The sequence below is a fragment of the Bubalus bubalis genome, chromosome 3, assembly GCF_019923935.1.
Source record: "Bubalus bubalis isolate 160015118507 breed Murrah chromosome 3, NDDB_SH_1, whole genome shotgun sequence".
NCBI classification, from domain to species: Eukaryota; Metazoa; Chordata; class Mammalia; order Artiodactyla; family Bovidae; genus Bubalus; species Bubalus bubalis.
This window is the reverse complement of record NC_059159.1, coordinates 63,004,200-63,025,073: the sequence shown is the minus strand read 5'-3', so window position 1 is coordinate 63,025,073 and position 20,874 is coordinate 63,004,200. Positions and strand designations below refer to the sequence as shown.

The 20,874-nt window shown below is 40.2% G+C and overlaps 1 protein-coding gene across 5 annotated transcripts in view; it reads right to left on the bottom strand.

The window, feature by feature from the left end:
- MFSD14B (major facilitator superfamily domain containing 14B) overlaps positions 1-20,874 on the bottom strand; it is a 117,031-nt gene that overhangs the window by 55,920 nt on the left and 40,237 nt on the right. For all 5 annotated transcript variants that reach the window (XM_025281292.3, XM_044939665.2, XM_006047540.4 and 2 more), the window contains one exon: positions 12,661-12,756. In XM_025281292.3, coding sequence (XP_025137077.1) covers positions 12,661-12,756 — 96 coding nt within the window. The remainder of the gene's footprint in view (positions 1-12,660; positions 12,757-20,874) is intronic.

The window sequence follows — 20,874 nt, the reverse complement described above, 5'->3', positions numbered from 1 at the left end:
TCACCTCTACTGTATAATCATAAGGGATTTGATTCAGGTCATACTTAAATGGCAAGAGTAAACATTGACATTTTAGGAATCTGTGAACTAAAATGGACTAGAATGGGTGAATTTAATTCAGATGATCATTATATCTACTACTGTGGGCAAGAATCCCTTAGAAGAAAAAGACAAGCCCTCATAGTCAACAAAAGAGTTCAAAATGCAGTTCCTGGGTGCAATCTCAAAAACAACAGAATGATCTCTGTCTGACTCTAAGGCAAATGATTCAATATCACAGTAATTCAATCTATGCCCCAACCACTAATGCCAAAGAAGTTGAAGTTGAATGGTTCTATGATGATCTACAAGACCTCCTGGAACTAACAACAAAAAAAGATGTCCTTTTCATCACAGGGGTTCAGTTCAGTTGCTCAGTCGTGTCCGACTATTTGCGACCCCATGAATTGCAGCACGCCAGGCTTCCCTGTCCATCACCAACTATTGGGAGTTTACGCAAACTCATGTCCATCGAGTCGGTGATGCCATCCAGCCATCTCATTCTCTGTCGTCCCATTCTCCTTCTGCCCCCAATCCCTCCCAGCATCAGGGTCTTTTCCAATGAGTCAACTCTTCGCTTGAGGTAGCCAAAGTATTGGAGTTTCAGCTTTAGCATCAGTCCTTCCAATGAACACCCAGGGCTGATCTCCTTTAGAATGGACTGGGTGGATCTCCTTGCAGTCCAAGGGACTCTCAAGAGTCTTCTCCAACTTCACAGCTCAAAAGCATCAATTCTTCGGTGCTCAGCTTTCTTCACAGTTCAACTCTCACATCCATACATGACCACTGGAAAAACCATAGCCTTGACTAGGCGGACCTTTGTTGGCAAAGTAATGTGTCTGCTTTTGAATATGCTATCTAGGTTGGTCATAACTTTCCTTCCAAGGAGTAAGCGTCTTTTAATTTCATGGCTGCAATCACCATCTGCAGTGATTTTGGAGTCCAAAAAAATAAAGTCTGACACTGTTTCCCCATCTATTTCCCATGAAGTGATGGGACCAGATACCATGATCTTAGTTTTCTGAATGTTGAGCTTTAGGCCTACTTTTTCACTCTCCACTTTCACTTTCATCAAGAGGGTCTTCAGTTCCTCTTCACTTTCTGCCATAAGGGTGGTGTCATCTGCATAGCTGAGGTTATTGATATTTCTCCTGGCAATCTTGATTCCAGCTTGTTGCTTCTTCCAGCCCAGCGTTTCTCATGATGTACTCTGCAAATAAGTTAAATAAGTAGGGTGACAATATACAGCCTTGACACACTCCTTTTCCTATTTGGAACCAGGGGGTTGCAATTTTCTTCTCCAGTGGACCATGTCCTATCAGAACTCTTCACTATATCCTGTCCATCTTGAGTAGCCATGCAGTTCATGGCTCATAAATTCATGGAGCTACATAAGCCCCTTTGACACAGCAAGGCTGTGATCCACGAAGGGAAAACAAACATACATACATGTAGGGAAAAAAAAAAGAACTTATATACAGAATATATTAAGAAATCCTATACATAATGAGAAAAGAACAGACAACACAATTATTTAAAATGGATGAAATACTTGAGCTGACACTTCACAAACATAGTCACAAGACAAATATATATAAAGGACGTTAACTTCATTGATCATTAGGAAGATGGAAAATAAGGCCACACTGTACACATTAGAATCATTAACAATGAAATACCAATTGTGGGTGAAGATATAGAGCCTGGTTTACTAGAGGGTAAATTGATTCAACCACTCTGGAAACTTTTGGCAGTATATAGCAAACTGAACAAAACTCTGCAGTTTATTCCTAGGTAGAAAGAAGAAAAAAACGTATACCCATTCACCAGCAGACATATACAGGAAATACCATAAAACCAGTATGTATAATAGGCAAACACAGGGAACCCAAGTGTCCATCAACAATAGAATGGATTCCTGTGGCTTGTCAAAAGGAGTCACAGGACTCAGAAACAGTTACACTCACAGTTACAATTTAACAAAAGGATATAGCTCAAAACTACAAAATCAGTGTTGTTGCCTGAAGTTGAATAGCTTAATAAGTAAGTGCTTCTCAATTTGTTGTCTTCCTCTGGTTGAATTCCAGAGTACTGAAATGGTTTTTTGTGATTGTTTTGTCCAGCTTTATTAGGACAGAATTTGTTGACCTTCTGTTCTGTCATACCAAAATGAAAATTTTTAATTCTGAAAAAGTGAAAATTCTGGTCATGCAGGTGAGATGAACTTCACCTCCAAGTCCCTTGACACCTGTGACAATTCAAGTATGATGAGAGTCCCAAATGGAAAAGACAGAAAGGGCAGCAAAAATATTTGAAACAATGATGGCCAAAACTTCCCAAATTTGATTAAAAAATATATATATACACACACACACATATGGGAGTGGGTTGCCAGTTCCTTCTCCAATGGATCTTTCCTACCCAGGGAATGAACCCATATCTCTTACATCCACCTGCACTGGCAGGTGGGTTCTTTACAACTAGCACCACCTCAGTTCATTTCAGTCACTCAGTCGTGTCCAACTATTGTCCATTATCAACTCCTGGAGATCGCTCAAACTCATGTCTACCAAGTTGGTGATGGCATCCAACCATCTCATCCTTTGTCATCCCCTTCTCCTCCTGCCTTCAATCTATCCCAGCATCAGGGTTTTTTTTTTTTCCAGTAAGTCAGTTCTTCACATCAGGTGGCCAAAGTATTGAAGCTTCAGCTTCAGCATCAATCCTTCCAAAGAATACTCAGGACTGATTTCCTTAGGACTGACTGGTTTGATCTCCTTGCAGTCCAAGAGACTCTCAAAGAGTTTTCTCCAACACCACTGTTCAAAAGCATCAATGGACTGCTACATCAAAATTGCTGAATCAGTGGTTTCAAAAGTGCCACCTGGGAAGCCATATACATATAAATCTACAGACCTCAGAAGCTAAACAAGCCCCAAGTAAATAACCCCAAAAGAGAATTCCCTGGCAGTCCAGTGCTTAGGACTCTGCACTTTCATTACCATAGCCCAGGTTCAACCCCTCGTCAGGGAACCAAGATCCTCCAAGCTGCAAGACATGGCTAAAAAACAAATAAACAAACAAAACACAGTTCAACACCTAGACACATTACAGCAGAAACTGTTGAAGACAAAGGAAAAATCTCTAAAGCAGAACGAAAAAGAAAATGAGTTACTACTTATAGTTGGGACCAACAAACTTACTGTGTAAAGGAACATAAATATAAGATAAATATTTTAGGTAAGATGGTGTGTGTTACAACTACTCAACTCTGCCACTGGAAAACAAAAGCTTTCACATTCAGTCGGCACTGCTGTGGTTCAAGAAAATTTTACATTTGAATTTCATACAGTTTTCATGTGTGACCAAAAACATACTTTTTAGAAATGCAAAAAAAAAAAAAAAAAATTAGTATACAGACCACATAAAAACAGGTAGTGGGCCAGATTAAGCCTGTGGACCACAGTTTACAGACCCCCTGACATCAAGTGAACTACAATACTTACTAAAAACTCTCTTCCCATCAGATATAATAGATGCCAGAAGGCAATATAATGATATATAAAAAGTGCTGAAAAATTATTTAAAAATCTAGAATGCACACTAAATATTTTATATACCAAATTCTAAGACAAAGAGACCCACCAACAGTTACCCTGCATTGATATTTTCATGTCAACTCTTCTTAAAATTATATTAACTTGGTAAGTTGGAAATCATCATTTTTTAAAGCAATCACAAGTTTATAGATATAAAAGCATGCTACAGATTACAATATACAACACACAATAAGAAATAAATGCCAAACAAAGATCATTGCATCTGATTAGCTCAGACATGGTAACTGTCAGCTGTGCAAAAGAAGGTCATCATATTAATACATTGGGCTCCCCTGGTGGCTCTGTGGTAAAGAATCCACCTGCCAATGCAAGAGACACAGGGGATGCAGGTTCAATCCCTGGGTCAGAAAGATCCTCTGGAGTAGGAAATGGCAACCCACTCCAGTATTCTTGTTTGGAAAATTCTATTAGGGGAAGCACATGACTAAAACCGCCCACCCTGGCCAGGCACCATAGTAACCATTTGCATGAGTTGTTTTAAGACAGGAGGTCCTGGAAAGGAACTCAGAACTAAGAAGCCACCACCAGCCACCGGAAGAGTTCAGGAAAGGTCAAAAGGTGACATCACATATTCAACCACCTCCCAGAATCCTTCTCTCTGGCATCCATCTTGGCTGAGCAATGTGTGCGCCACCAGGAAGGACTCTGAGTCAGAATGACTGGCCAAAGACAACCCGGAAACTAATCCCATCACCATATAACCCAAGACTGTGAGCCATGTGGCAGAGCAGTTCTCCTGGGTTCCCTTACCCAACTGCTCTCCATCCCGACACCCCTTCCCAATAAAAATCTTTCTCTGTCAGTATATGTGTCTCCTCGGACAATTCATTTCCAAGTGTTAGACAAGAAACCACTTCTGGGCCCTGGAAGGGGTCCCTCTTCCTGCAACAATTCCACAGACATAGGAGCCTGGTGGGCTACAATCCACAGGGCTGCAAAGCGTTGGACACGATGGAGGGACTGAGCACACAAATATACATCATGTATTACAGGTACTTTTAGTGAATGGTACTTATTTTAATAATTATATGACACACAAAAGAGTAGTGAGAGGGTAACAAGTAGGAAGGCTGCTGCTACTGCTGCTGCTAAGTCGCTTCAGTCGTGTCCAACTCTGTGTGACCCCATAGACAGCAGCCCACCAGGCTCCCCTGTCCCTGGGATTCTCCAGGCAAGAACACAGGAGTGGGTTGTCATTTCCTTCTCCAATGCATGAAAGTGAAAAGTGAAAGTGAAGTCGCTCAGTAGGAAGGCTAGGGGACCCCAAGTGGAGGAAACAGACTGCAAGTGGAGAATTTTTTTTGTTTTGTTTTTTCCTTCTCTATACAAAATAAAAAGTTTTCTTTTAACTATGTATTTGCTTGGAAATCTGCCTTTCTTTCTTTAAGATTCATGTCAATTGTTTTATGGCTGGGGAATGTTCACTTTGTGCAAATGCCATCTCAAAATGCATGTTGTGGGAGAGGGCCCTGATACAACTCTCTCAGTTTTGAGGTGATTCTTTAACAGATATATAACTCTTTGCTAAAAACTAGCACACGTTCTGCCCTCTTCTGAAGCCTATGTCAGAAGCTTTCTCTATCCCTTTATACTTTAATAAAACTTTATTACACAAAAGCTTCAAGTGATCAAGCCTCATCTCTGACCCTGGATGGAGATCCTCTCCTCCGAAGGTCACGATTTGCAGCGTAGCTCACAGCTTGCAGCAGCAACCTTTCAGTAGGTTCTGGGTACTATGGTCAAAAACACCATTAGGAAATGGTCAAAATCATATAAAATGAGACTGGAACACCTTATGCAGCAAACAATGTCAATTTGCTTATAGTGAGGACTTTACTTCCTTTTCAAGTGCAGAGCAAATCATGCCTCAAAGTGCCTGTGTGCTCTGCCAAAAATGCCTGACAAACAGCTCTATCCATCCATCCACCTCACTTCTCAAGAGAAAACACTGGTTATGCAAAGGAAGCAGATGGGCTGGACTGTTGAGCTGATGAGATAGGCTACATGTCTGTTATATGAACATATATGTTGAAAGTAAGTAAGAAGGTATAGGAAAACTGAATGTGGCAGCAAAGCATTTGAAGAGCATTCTTTGGATTAGCAGTTCACCATACAGAGAGAAGATGGGGTGGTAGGAAGAAATATTGAGTCCTTGAATTTTTAGCAGGATTCCTAAAATGTGAGTTTACAAAAGAAAATCTGCAAATTGCAAAAAATAAAATTCTTTACTCATAAGAACTAATATTAAGCATATTTTTATTGAAATACATCTTCTATTTAAATAGACTTTAAGACTTTTAAAGAAATTTAATCAGATGACTTTATTTATATGAAAATGAGATCAGGCACTCTAAAAGGATATACATTTTGACGAGAGGGTAGAATATCAAACAGGAATGTAAGACAAGAGAGAAGTCATTTTTATGTATGAGCTAATAGTACTACTGGAAGGTTAAGGCCATTGTGTAAGGCCAACTTTGTGGTTTTGCTTCAGTATATTAGGGGTGGAGACCTTTCTGATGGTGCCTAATTAACAAACTAAAGCTGTAATCTAGGACATGGCCGCATGAGAGAGGCAACAAATCTCACAGAGAAAATAAAAGTAAATTCTTGGGAATTCCCTGGTGATCCAGTGGTTCAGGATCTGCCTTCCAGTGTAGGGGATGCAGATTCAATCCTCGTCACGGAATTAAAATCCACATGCCATGGGACAACTAAACCCAAGCATGCACATGTCACAACTAGAGTCCACGTGCTCTGCAGCCCCCATGCCACAACTAGAAATAAGGCCACACACCACAATGAAGAGCCTGTGTGTTACAACTAAGACCAGACGCAGCCAAAACAAAACAAAAAAATATGTATTTTTTAAAAGACGTGAATTGTTCTACACTACTTAAAACAGTCCTAATGAATGCTAGAATGCAGTCAGACTGTACAGAATATGATTATGTATATACCACTCTGTATCTCCAAACTCTGATCTCAGGACTTTTTCTTGCCCTGGAAACAGAACAGAGTGCTTGCTATCTACTAGCTACAGCAGAAGTTGGGGCAGGGGTAAGGAATACACATGAACCATCATCCTGAAATTATAGCAAGGTGGATGACAGAATCAAGATTCCAAGAACTGGAAACGGGATATTAGTAAACTCCATCATAATGGAAGAGAAAAACAAACTCCAGCTGTCATAAAACAAACCCTGTATTTGCCCCTTCCTTTTTGAACAACCTAATACTATCACTTCTCTGTCCAACCAGGAAAGGCAGAAAGTGCAGGTTGTATGCCAGAGCAAATTTTTCTTTTCAAAAATAGGAGTAAACCAGTTCTCCCACATCAAAAAAAAAAAAAAAAAAAGAAAAGAAAAGAAACAAACAAACAAAGTTACCAAACTATGGTGTAAAGTCTGGAGGAGACAGGAAAGTAAAAGACATTTAGCTTAATTTATAAACACCAAAAGCTTAGAAAAAGCATGAGAGCATGGGCTTCCTTTGTGGCTCTGCTGGTAAAGAATCCGCCCACAATGTTTGATCCCTGGGTCATGAAGATCCCCTGGAGAAAGGAAAGGCTACCCACTCCAGTACTCTGGCCTGGAGAATTCCATGGATTGTATAGCTCATTGGGTTGCAAAGAATCCGACACAACTGAGTGACTTTCACTTTCACTAACTGAGCAATACTTTGTCTATGACACTGTAGAGGGACACTAGCAAATCTGTACTTCTCATGTAACTAATCATTTTAACCAAATCTTTGTAAGTAGTAAAACTGCTCAGAATCTGCTAAGAGGCAGTAGAACAGCATTTTAGCTGCCTTCTAAGATTGCATTCCAGATCTGACAGGGACACAGAAATCCTAAGAAAATTATCTGTTTTGGGCAGTAAGAAAGAAGATGATATACTAGGCCCCTGGGGCACTTTAGCTAATCAATTAAATTTAAAAGGGATCTGATAATTTGGCAGCAGCTGGCAACGGTGCAGGGGAGGAGGGAGGCGGGTGCGCGACAGCGCAGGCACAGGGGGTCGACTGTGCAATGGCACAGGGGTGGCCAAGAGGAGCTACCCCACATCCAAGGTCAGGACAGCTGAGAGGAGATACCCCATGTTCCTGGTCGGGGCGTCAGCCAAGAGGAGCTACCCCATGCCCAAGTTAAGGGGCAGCAGTCGAGAGGAGATACCCCACGTCCAAGGTCACGGCGGCTGAGAGGAGCTACCCCACGTCCAAGGAGCGGCTGGGAGGAGCTACCAAACGCCGAAGCTCAGGGACAGCTGCCGAGAGGACCTACCCCTCGTCCAAGGTAAGGAGCAGCGGCTGTGCTTTGCTGGAGCAGCCGTGAGGAGATACCCCACGTCCAAGGTAAGAGAAACCCAAGTAAGATGGTAGGTGTTGAGAGGGCAGATTGAAACCACAATCACAGACAACTAACCAATCTGATCACAAGGACCACAGCTTGTCTAACTCAATGAAATTAAGCCATTCCGTGTGGGGCCACCAAAGATGGAGGGGTCATGGTGAAGAGGGCTGACAGAATGTGGTCCACTGGAGAAGGGAATGGCAATCCTCTTCAGTATTCTTGCCTTGAGAACCCCATGAATTGTATGAAAAGGCAAAAAGTTAGGACACTGAAAGATGAACTCCCCAGGTCAGAAGATGCACAATATGCTACTGGTGATCAGTGGAGAAGTAACTCCAGAAAGAATGAAGGGAGGGAGGCAAAGCAAAAACAATACCCAGTTGTGGATGTGACTGGTGATAGAAGCAAGGTCCGATGCTGTAAAGAGCAATATTGCATAGGAACCTGGAATGTCAGGTCCATGAATCAAGGCAAACCGGAAGTGGTCAAACAGGAGATAGCAAGAGTGAACGTTGACATTTTAGGAATCAGCGAACTAAAATGGACTGGAATACTGCGGGCAGGAATCCCTTAGAAGAAATGGAGTAGCCATCATGGTCAACAGAAGAGCCTGAAATTGCAGTACTTGGATGCAATCTCAAAAACACCAGAATGATCTCTGTTCGTTTCCAAGGGAAGCCATTCAATATCATGGTCATCAAAGTTTATGCCCCAACCAGTAACGCTGAAGAAGCTGAAGTTGAACGGTTTCTATGAAGACCTACAAGACCTTCTAGAACTAACACCAAAAAAAGATGTCCTTTTCATTATAGGGAACTGGAATGCAAAAGTAGGAAGTCAAGAAACACCTGGAGTAACAGGCAAATTTGGCCTTGGAGTACAGAATGAAGCAGGGCAAAGGCTAATAGAGTTTTGCCCAGAGAACACACTGTTCATAGCAAACACCCTCTTCCAACAACACGAGAAGACTCTACACATGGACATCACCGGATGGTCAACACCAAAATCAGATTGATTATATTCTTTGCAGCCAAAGATGGAGAAGCTCTATACAGTCAAAAAACAAAAACAAGACCAGGAGCTCACCGTGGCTCAGATCATGAACTCCTTATTGCCAAATTCAGACTTCAATTGAAGAAAGTGGGGAAAACCACTAAAACATTCAGGTATGACGGAAATAAAATCCCTTATGATTACACAGCGGAAGTGAGAAATAGATTTAAGGGACTAGATCTGATAGAGTGCCTGATGAACTATGGACAGAGGTTCATGACACTGTACAGGAAACAGGGATCAAGACCATCCCCGAGAAAAAGAAATGCAAAAAAGCAAAATGGCTGTCTGAGGAGGCCTTACAAACAGCTGTGAAAAGAAGAGAAGTGAAAAGCAAAGGAGAAAAGGAAAGATATATCCATTTGAATGAAGAGTTCCAAAGAATAGCAAGGAGAGATAAGAAAGCCTTCCTCAGGGATCAATGCAAAGAAATAGAGGAAAACAACAGAATAGGGAAGACTAGAGATCTCTTTAAGAAAATTAGAGATACCAAGGGAACATTTCATGCAAAGATGGGCTCAATAAAGGACAGAAATGGTATGGACCTAACAGAAGCAGAAGATATTAAGAAGAGGTGGCAAGAATACACAGAAGAACTGTACAAAAAAGATCATGACCCAGATAATCATGATGGTGTGATCACTCACCTAGAACCAGACATCCTGGACTGTGAAGTCAAGTGGGCCTTAGGAAGCATCACTATGAACAAAGCTAGTGGAGGTGATGGAATTCCAGTTGAGCTATCTCATATCCTAAAAGATGATGCTGTGAAAGTGCTGCACTCAATATGCCAGCAAATTTGGAAAACTCAGCAGTGGCCACAGGACTGGAAAAGGCCAAGTTTCATTCCAATCCCAAAGAAAGGCAATGCCAAAGAATGCTCAAACTACCGTACAATTGCACGCATCTCACACACTAGTAAAATAATGCTCAAAATTCTCCAAGCCAGGCTTCAGCAATACGTGAACCATGAACTTCCAGATGTTCAAGCTGCTTTTAGAAAAGGCAGAGGAACCAGAGATCAAATCGCCAAATCCGCTGGATAATCAAAAAAGCATGAGAATTCCAGAAAACCATCTATTTCTGCTTCATTGACTATGCCAAAGCCTTTGACTATGTGGATCACCACAAACTGTGGAAAATTCTTAAAGAGATGGGAATATCAGTCTACCTGACCTGCCTCTTGAGGAACCTGCATGAAGGTCAGGAAGCAACAGTTATAACTGGACATTGAACAACCGACTGGTTCCAAATCGGGAAAGGAGTACGTCAAAGCTGTATATTGTCACCCTGCTTATTTAACTTCTATGCAGAGTACATCATGAGAAACGCTGGGCTGGAAGAAGCACAAGTTTGAATCAAGATTGCCGGGAGAAATATCAATAACCTCAGATATGCAGATGACACCACCCTTACGGCAGAAAGTGAAGAAGAACTAAATAGCCTCTTGATGAAAGTGAAAGAGGAGAGTGAAAAAGTTGGCTTAAAGCTCTTCAGAAACCTAAGATCATGGTATCCGGTCCCATCACTTCTTGGCAAATAGATGGGGAAACAGTGGCTGACTTTATTTTGGGGGGCTCCAAAATCACTGCAGATGGTGATTGCAGCCATGAAATTAAAAGACGCTTACTCCTTGGAAGGAAAGTTATGACTAACCTAGGCAGCATATTAAAAAGCAGACATTACTTTGTCAACAAAGGTCCGTCTAGTCAAGGCTATGGTTTTTCCAGTAGTCATGTATGGATGTGAGAGTTGTACTATAAAGAAAGCTGAGGGCAGAAGAATTGATGATTTTGAACTGTGGTGTTGGAGAAGGCTCTTGAGAGTCCCTTGGACTGCAAGGAGATCCAACCAGTCCATCCTAAAGGAAATCAGTCCTGGGTATTCACTGGGAGGACTGATGTTGAAGCTGAAACTCCAATACTTTGGCCACCTGATGCGAAGATCTGACTCATTTGAAAAGACACTGATGTTGGGAAAGATTGAAGGAAGGAGGAAAAGGAGAAGGGGATGACAGAGAATGAGATGGTTAGATGGCATCACCAACTCAATGGACATGAGTTTGGGTAAACTCCGGGAGTTGGTGATGGATAGGGAGGCCTGGGGTGCTGCGGTTCATGGGGTCACTAAGAGTCGGACATGATTGAGCCACTGAACTGACTGATTGACCAACCGATAATGTGGTATACGTTCAAAATTTCCCAAGGATTTTAATTGTCTGGAAGGTGGTTTTAGAATTCTCATAGGATATCAAAAATACTAAAGTATTCCTCATTTCAATTTGAATTTTTAACAAATAAAGAATGGTTATAGAATAACTTCTGCATTGAGAAACCTGCTGAATAACTACAAGTATAGACAACTGGTTGCATCAGAAAAGCACTATTTTGAACTTTGTAACCTAAAGACATTGGGAGGGGGCGGGAATCAGAAAACATGGGTCAGAAATTAAATTATAACACTGTTAAAATGAACAGACTGGTGTGTCTATATTTATATTAAAAATATGTCTTAGAGAAGCAATCACTCAAGACACATGTGCCTGTAACACGTACATTTGTTCAAAGAAAATGCACATTTTACACCTTTGTCCCAGGCAGCCCTAGGCACTAGGGACATAGTGAAGAACACGGCAGGCAGGATCTCATGAAACTTGAAATGGAGACCACTTATCCCTCATTAACTAATAACCAATAACCTTCTACAGTAAAGGATTAATGAAGAAAAAGGCAATGCAATGAAAAAGAATAAAACAGAGAGTTAAAAACACAGGCAGTTTAACCTTACTATTTCATCCAAGATGTAATTTTAAATGTGCTAGAAGAATTAAAAATTTTAAAAAGTGTATAGCAATGTAATACATAAAGGTAATAGTCATCCTCTCAAGTTCTCTATTTTCTAAACCTAATTTGGGAACAAAGTTTACCTAGATCCAAAGGGATTCTCTGGGAAGGCAAAATGGTGACTGGGAAGAGTTAATCAACAATGAATTTTATAAAACAATTTAAGACAACTGAACTCTTAAGGCCAATTTAAAAATACCTAACCCTAACCCCAATCTTTTCTTCAGCATCTCCCTTTCCTCTAACCACATCATATATCAGACCTCCAAGTTCTTGCTAAGGGATTAAATAGTCTCTGCAAAGAAATGGCTATAGGTCAGCTACCAAAAATGGAAAATTTTCATTCTTTCATTCATCACTGTCACTGTTATATAGTACTTACCAATCTCCTATTACTATGTTCTTAACTCAAAGGCTGTTACACCCATACTAAGTAAGTTACAAACTTCAACAAAGCATTGCAATGTTTTCCTCTAGGACTTCTAAAAGATTTTCCTAACTATGCAGACTAGAGTTCATACACAAGTCCTCCCAAGATTCTGGTTCAATGGAAGTAGTCCTGCTATCCAAAAATATTTAATAAGCAGATATTTTGTTGCAAGTGGTTCACAGTCTACAGTGGCAACAACACAATTAAACAGTCTTAAGTTACTGTCAAGAGCTACTCTCAAACACATACCTAGATATACAGCTCATATGCTTAAGGATGTCTCTGCTCTCATAAACAAGGACTTGATTCAGCAATACTTACAGTTAACATTGAAGTTGTCAATAGGCCCCATGCAAAGAATTCAAGGAAGATGACAATAGCAGCATGGTATACACTTGGTCGGCCAAAGCCTTGTAGCTAAAAAAAAAAAAAGAGGAAAGTTATTATGAAAAACAGTAAACAGTTAAAAGAAACCCATTATCCTAAAATGGTACTTAACACACACAAACTGTATAAACTTAGGACCTACCCATATTAAATAATATTAAATAATATGAGTAGGTCCTACCTATTTTCTAGTAGTCATGTATGGATGCAAGAGTTGGACCATAAAGAAAGCTGAGCACCAAAGAATTGATACTTTTGAACCGTGGTGATGGAGAAGACTCTTGAGAGTCCCTTGGACTACAAGGAGACCAAATAAGTCAATCTTAAAGGAAATCAGTCCTGAATGTTCATTGGACGGACTGATGCTGAAGCTGAAGCTCCATTACTTTGGTCACCTGATGTGAAGAGCTGACTCATTAGACAAGACCCTGATGCTGGGAAAGACTGAAGGCAAGAGGAGAAGGGAACAATAGAGGAAGGGATGGTTGGTTGGCATCACTGAGTCAACAGACATGAGTTTGAGCAAGCTCTGGGAGTTGGTGATGGACAGGGAAGACTGGCATGCTGCAGTCCATGGGGTCGCCAAGAGTCGGACATGACTGAGAGACTAAACTGAACTGATATTATTTAAGATAAAGCTTCATTCTGTGGTATCCCTGATTTCTTCATCTTCCCTTATGGAAGATGTCAAGATTATACACTTTCTACTTGGCCTGTCAATGCAAATCACTGGAACTTTGGTAGAAAATCAACTGGGTCTTCAAGAGACTCAGGTTCCAGGGCCTGAATATTCTGTCTGAAGACACTAATTAAGGGTTCCTTAGACATTTGGCCCAAGTCTGAAGTTGCCCTTGTTACATGAGAGAGGCAGACAGGGAGTCAACACTAAAAAGCTTCAGGGGCAGCATAGATGATTTAAAATGATAGGAGCTGGGGGAGGAACAATAAGGATTAGGTCAAATCTGAAAACACACTTTGATACATAAAGGTGTCAAAATCTAGCTTTCTGTTTCCCTTTTGTTTTAAAACTGTGCCTATTCTAATTTTCTTCAGTTTAGGACTTCTGGAGATAAAATCTAAAAGTCCACTGAATTAACGTTCTTTGGCTCTGTGACAATGGTTATTACAAGATCAAGTGCTTTATTAGCATTTTGTATTGGAAGTGATACTTACAAAACACTCTGTAAAATCTCCACTCTTCCCATGCTTTTCATACTTCAAAAGGTAAAAGCATATCTGCATGGTTTAATTAGAATCTAACCATGAGTAAATGATCAAATTCAGATTATGAGACATCTATAAGACAACCAGCCAGGTCTCCTTAAAAATGTCCATGTCATAAAAGACCAAAGTAAAGGTAGGAGACTAGTACAGATTAAAGGAGACAAGTCATGACAACCAAATGGGGGATCCTGTACTGGATCCTGGATAAAAAGGAGAGGAAAAAATTTGAATATGTAATATATATTAGATAATCATATGGTACTAATGTTACTGCAACTTATGGCTATCAAATGATTTATCAAAAAAGAAGGTACATATATACTTTCGAAAGCAAATGTCACAAAATTTAATTTTGTTAATTGTTGAGCCTTGATGAAGGGAATGGCTATTCATTTTACTCTTCTTCTAATTTTTTATTGTTTTGAAAATTTTCAAAATTTTCAGGCCAAGAACAATTGTTATTAAAAATCCAAACTTGTAAATTTCTAGATTTTCCCAACAACTAATAAGTAGTTTTAAATGCCACTTAAATAAGACATTTGTAAAACAGAAAGCATTTTACAAAATTTTAAAAACAAAAAAGGACCATTTAAGCACCAAACAATTAAAACAAAGGAAGATCTTCATTATAACACAACCTTCAAACCAGGTTTTGAAACAGGAGGGTAGAGGGCACAATCTTTAGAAGAATGACATAGCCTAGGATATATAGAACATAAACTGGTTAGAATCAACTAGGTCTCCTGAGAAACCTATGTGCAGGTCAAGAAGCAACAGTTAGAACTGCACATGTAATGACTGGTTCCAAATTGGGAAATGAGCATGACAAGACCATACATTGTCACCCTGTGTATTTAACTTATATACACACAGAGTACACCATGTGAACTACCAGGCTGGATGAATCACAAACTGGAATCAAGACTGCAGGGAGAAATATTAACAACCTCAGATATGCAGATGATACCACTCTAATGGCAGAAGCTGAAGAGGAACTAAAGAGTTTCTTGATGGGGGTGAAAGAGGAGAGTGTAAAAGCTGGCTTGAAACTCAACATTAAAAATACTAAGATTAGGCATCCAGTCCCATCACTTCATGGCAAATAGAAGGGGACAGAGTGGAAACAGTGACAGATTTTATTTTCTTGGGTCCCACAATCACTGCAGATAGTGACTGCAGCCATGAAATTAAAAGACACTTGCTCCCTGGAAAGAAAGCAATGACAAACCTAGACAGCATATTAAAGAGCAGAGATGTCACTTTGCCAACAAAGATCTGTATAGTCAAAGCTATGTTTTCCCAGTAGTCATATAAGGATGTGAGTTGGTCCATAAAGGCTGAGCATCCAAGAATTGATGCTTTCTGGCTGTGATGCTGCAGAAGACTCTTGAGAGTCCCTTGGATGGCAAGGAGATCAAACCAGTCAATCCTAAAGGAAATCAATTGTGAATATTCATTGGAAGGGTTGTGGCTGAAACTCTAATACTTTGGCCACCTGATGCAAAAAGCCGATTCACTGGAAAAGACCCTGATTCTGGGAAATAATGAATGCAAAAGGAGAAGGGGGCAGCAGAGGATGAGATGGTTAGATAGTATCACTGACTCAATGGAGATGAATCTGAGCCAACTCCAAGAGACAGTGGAAGACAGAGGAGCCTGGTGAGCTATAGTTCATGGGGTCGCAGAGTTGGACATGACTCTGTCTGTCCGTCACTGAACTCCTCCCAGGTGTGGGATCTCAATTAAAACAGAGGTGGGTTCAAGTCCCATCTGAGTTGTAACTGCACCAACTATAGAGTAGCTTTTCATCCTAGCTCCTTCATCTCTTGCAAGGTAGCCAGAGCAACCATTTAAAAGTAAATTGATCCTCTTCTCCACACTCCCTGGCTCCTACTGCATGGAACCACACATCTGACACATCCAACATGGTCCTACACTCCCTATTTCCTTTGTTATCTGCTATGGTTTTCTACAAGAGGTCAAACTTCATTTTTGTTTACTGTCTACCTCCCCTAGACTGGAAATGTAAATGCCATGAAGGAAATGGATTTTTAAAATCTGTTTTGTTCAGAGATGTACTCCAAATAGTACAACCCACTATAACAAGCCCTCAACAAAATGCAGGTGAGATGGAAGAAGGAGCTCTTTGGAAAACAATGGTTTTTCTCTGGTCTCTTAAACCACAAAATCTAGAATTTAGAAAAAATGATCCATATTCCTCAAAGACATGGTATGGACATAGAGTATAAAAAGGAGAACCACATACTACATTAGTATACAGAGTAAACAAATTTGACCAATACTAGCCAAAAGCAACATGTAGACTTTGGGTTTTGACCAACGGGAAAAACGGAGTCAACTGTTAAGTAACACTCACATTTTAAACCAAGATTAAAAAAAAATTAAACATAATAAATTTTCTCTGCCCTCTGGCCTCCCCTCTCCCCACTGTGGATAGTTTATCTGCCTTATGCATCAACCAAACCTTTCCCATCAGTAGAAATTTCCCCTCATCCATAAATGGCAATATTCTCCTAAGATAACACCTTAAATATAACCTTCTTTCTTGATAAGGGGTCACAGGGCTCTCAGATATGGATTGTGAAAGCTGTCAATAATATGTTAGTTGATGTATAGCTCCTCTGTCTCAAAAACACTGGATATACCTGTGTCTTGACCTCTGAAGAAGTGCAGTGATATAACTGTGTATGGACCAAACGATTTTCAGAGTTTTCTGACATGCTCCTCCTGGTTAAAAACCTCATGCTTAGCTCAAACAAAAATTTTCATTTCTTTCTTAGATCATTTAATTTTTAATCAACCCAATCACAGAAATTTGAAAACAGAATAGGTATTAAGTGATACTCAAGACTTATACTCATCATAATAACGGTACTGAAGACTTCTTTAAGTTCTTAAATCTTAAGAGTCACAAACTAATGTATTAAAATTTTAAACAGAAGATATCTATAATCTGTTTTAAAATCTACAGAATGAAAACAAAAGCAGAAGTAATGATAAAAATAAAATTTAAAAAGTAAATAGCTTATATGCATTTGCCAATAATTACCAAATTATCTACAGTTAAATTACCCACCCCACACTGCAAAGAATCTATTCTCAAAATGTGGAAGAATATATGTCAACAAATTGCATAACTATCATTGTAAATCATTCATTTTATCAATCATCATGCACACAGAATTTTTAAAAAAGCAAATAAAAACACCCCAAAACCTTTGAAAACTGCTCACACTAGGAAGCAAAGGATTGTCACCTTTTTCTCATTTGCAGTTTCTGTGGTTAGTGTAGTACTCTTTCCCAGGCAAGTTCTATTTATGAAGACCACTGGGATAGAGATGCACGTGGCTACAATGCTAATTAAATATAAAAACAGGCACTCAGTTTGCGGGCATATATCATTAGACAATTATGCTATGTTTTAACACCTTGCAAAAAAATAGACAACCCGCCTTTTGTTCAAATAGTAAATGTTTATATCTGTCAGTTAAAAATTGTTTAAATTTACATGTCTTCTAAAATGCAAACACTTTCTTTCATCTCCATGTAAACTACCTTAATTATCATTCATCCCTAGCAAATACGAATGTGGCTTGACAGCCAGGCCTTGATATAGTGGGAATTTTGTGTGGGCAACTATATAGGAGACGGTGGCAAAAATAAATCTGCTTTCTTTCCAATTCTTCCTTAAGTTCTCCGTGTCTAGTATGCTGCTGAAAAAAGCAGCACATACTTCTTTAAATTATGATCTAATTAGAAACGATTTACTAAACTTTTAATTATTTCCAGTTGAGCATGATGTAGCAAAACCTCTCTGGATCAGTTCAATGTCTCCCCTCTCCATTTTCAGTCATCAGTCAGTTCAGTTCAGTCACTCAGTCACGTCCAACTCATTGTGACCTCATGGACTACAGCATGCCAGGCTTCCCTGTCCATTACCAACTCCAGGAGCTTGCTCAAACTCATGTCCATCGAGTCAGTGATGCCATCCAACCATCTCATCCTTTGTCATCCCATCTCGTCCTGCCTTCAATCTTTCCCAACATCAGGGTCTTTTCAAAGGAGTCAGTTCTTTGCATCAGGTGGCCAGTTACTGGAGTTTCAGCTTCAGCATCAGTCCTTCCAAAAAATATTCAGGACTGATTTCCTTTAGGATTGACTGGTTGGATCTCCTCGCAGTCCAAGGGACTCTCAAGAGTCTTCTCCAACACCACAGTTCAAAAGCATCAATTCTTCAGCACTCAGCTTCTTTATAGTCCAGCTCTCACATCCATACATGACTATTGGAAAAACCATAGCTTGACTAGATGGACCTTTGTCAGCAAACTCTGCTTTTTAATATGCTGTCTAGGTTGGTCACCGTTTTTCTCCCAAGGAGCAAGCGTCTTTTAATTTCATGGCTGCAGTCACCAGCTGCAGTGATTCTGGAGTCCCCAGAAACAAAATCTTTCACTGTTTCCACTGTTTCCCTATCTATTTGCCATGAAACGATGGAACCGGACGCCAGGATCTTAGTTTTCTGAATGTTGAGTTTTAAGCCAACTTAAATCCCTCTGCATTTTGCCCCTTTATAAATCAGTATGGAACATCTTGAGATATTTTGAAGCACAAGATGAAAAGCATGTGATGTCTTTACACATTCACATCTCTCCCACAGATGATGATCCTGCCTTGACTACTCTTAACTCACTACCCGCTCCAAATCTTTGACACTACACTCAAGAGTGATCATTCTAAAATACAAATCTCATCCCATTAGTCCTGTGTGTGTATGTGTGTTAGTTGCTCAGTCGTGTCCAACTCTTTGTGACCCCACAGACTGTAGCCCGCCAAGCTTCTCTGTCCATGGAATTCTCCAGGCAAGAATACTGGAATGGATTGCCATTCTCTTTGCCAGAGGAGCTTCCCAACCCAGGGATCGAACCCTGGTCTCCTGTCTCACAGGCAGATTCTTACCATTTCAGCTACAGGGAAATCCTGTAGAAGACTTCAAAAAATGAACTACAGATTCTTCCTATTCCTGTACACTAAACCTTTTAATAGTATGACTGTGCTGTCAATTCCATCAGGTTTATTTCTCCACTTCCTGAGATATGGAGGGGCTTAGCAACTTGATCTAACCAACATATATCAGATAAAGTAACAACACATACCTCTGATGAAGGCCTCCAGACTGCAGAGAAATCCCATCTAGGCATACAAGGATGAGAGCATATAAGACTCTCCCTATGAGGCCGTCTAGATCAACCAAGGGCCTGATACAGGGGCAAGGCCAGCTGAGATCATCCAACTCCAATCAAGCCAGCAGATGACTGAAAAAGTATGAGTAACTCCCTCCACCCCCACCCCCCACACCAAAAGAAAAATGCAGTGAAGAACCCCACACTGAGATTAACCGAAACTGCTAATCCAAAGAATACTTGTTTTAAGTCACTAAATTTTAGGGTAGTTCCTTATAAAAAGCAAATACTAATAGGAACTGATATAAACACCACCCCCTTGCCCTCATGATTAAACTCAAGACTGTTTTGAGTCTCCTCTAACTCCCCAATCTCACCCTTAGTCCAAACATAACTCAATGAAAAATGTGTGAGATTAAAGAATAACCTCCATCACAAACATCCTTTTTTACTTCTATTTTAAAAAGTAGATGAAGTGATCATTATATTTGTCATAAGTGTTTGCAGTTATGAGCTTCCCTGGTGGCTCAGATGGTAAAGCGTCTGCCTGCAATGTGGGAGACCCGGGTTCAATCCCTGGGTTGGGACGATCTCCTGGAGAAGGAAATGGCAACCCAGTCCAGTATTCTTGCCTGGAGAATCCCACGGACGGAGGAGCCTGGTAGGCTACAGTCCTAGGGGGCGCAAAGAGTCGGACACGACTGAGCGATTTCACTTTCACTTTTCACTTTTGCGGTTACAAAGAGAAACAAGAATTTCTGAGAAATAATTTTTTGAACACTAAGCTACAAAAAATTAGTTCACATGTGAAGTCAAGTGGGCCTTAGAAAGCATCATTACGAACAAAGCTAGTGGAGGTGATGGAATTCCAGTTGAGCTATTTCAAATCCTAAAAGATGATGCTGTGAAAGTGCTGCACTCAATGTCAGCAAATTTGGAAAACTCAGCAGGGGCCACAGCACTGGAAAAGGTCAGTTTTCATTCCAATTCCAAAGAAAGGCAATGCCAAAGAATGCTCAAACTACCGCACAATTGCACTCCTCTCACACGCTAGTAAAGTAATGCTCAAAATTCTCCAAGCCAGGCTTCAGCAATATGTGAACTGTGAACTTCCTGATGTTCAAGCTGGTTTTAGAAAAGGCAGAGGAACCAGAGATCAAATTACCAACATCTGCTAGATCATGGAAAAAGCAAGAGAGTTCCAGAAAAACATCTATTTCTGCCTTGTTGACTATGCCAAAGCCTTTGACTGTGTGGATCACAATAAACTGTTGAAAATTCGAAAAGAGATGGGAATACCAGACCACCTGATCTGCCTCTTGAGAAACTTGTATGCAGGTCAGGAAGCAACAGTTAGAACTGGACATGGAACAACAGACTGGTTCCAAATAGGAAAAGGAGTACGTCAAGGCTGTATATTGTCAATCTACTTATTTAACTTATATGCAGAGTACATCATGAGAAACGCTGGGCTGGAAGAAACACAAGCTGGAATAAAGATTGCTGGGAGAAATATCAATAACCTCAGATATGCAGATGACACCACTCTTATGGCAGAAAGTGAAGAGGAACTCAAAAGTCTCTTGATGAAAGTGAAAGTGGAGAGTGAAAAAGTTGTCTTAAAGCTCAATATTCAGAAAACGAAGATCGTGGCATCCGGTCCGATGAATCACTTCATGGGAAATAGATGGGGAAAGACTGGAAACAGTGTCCGACTTTATTT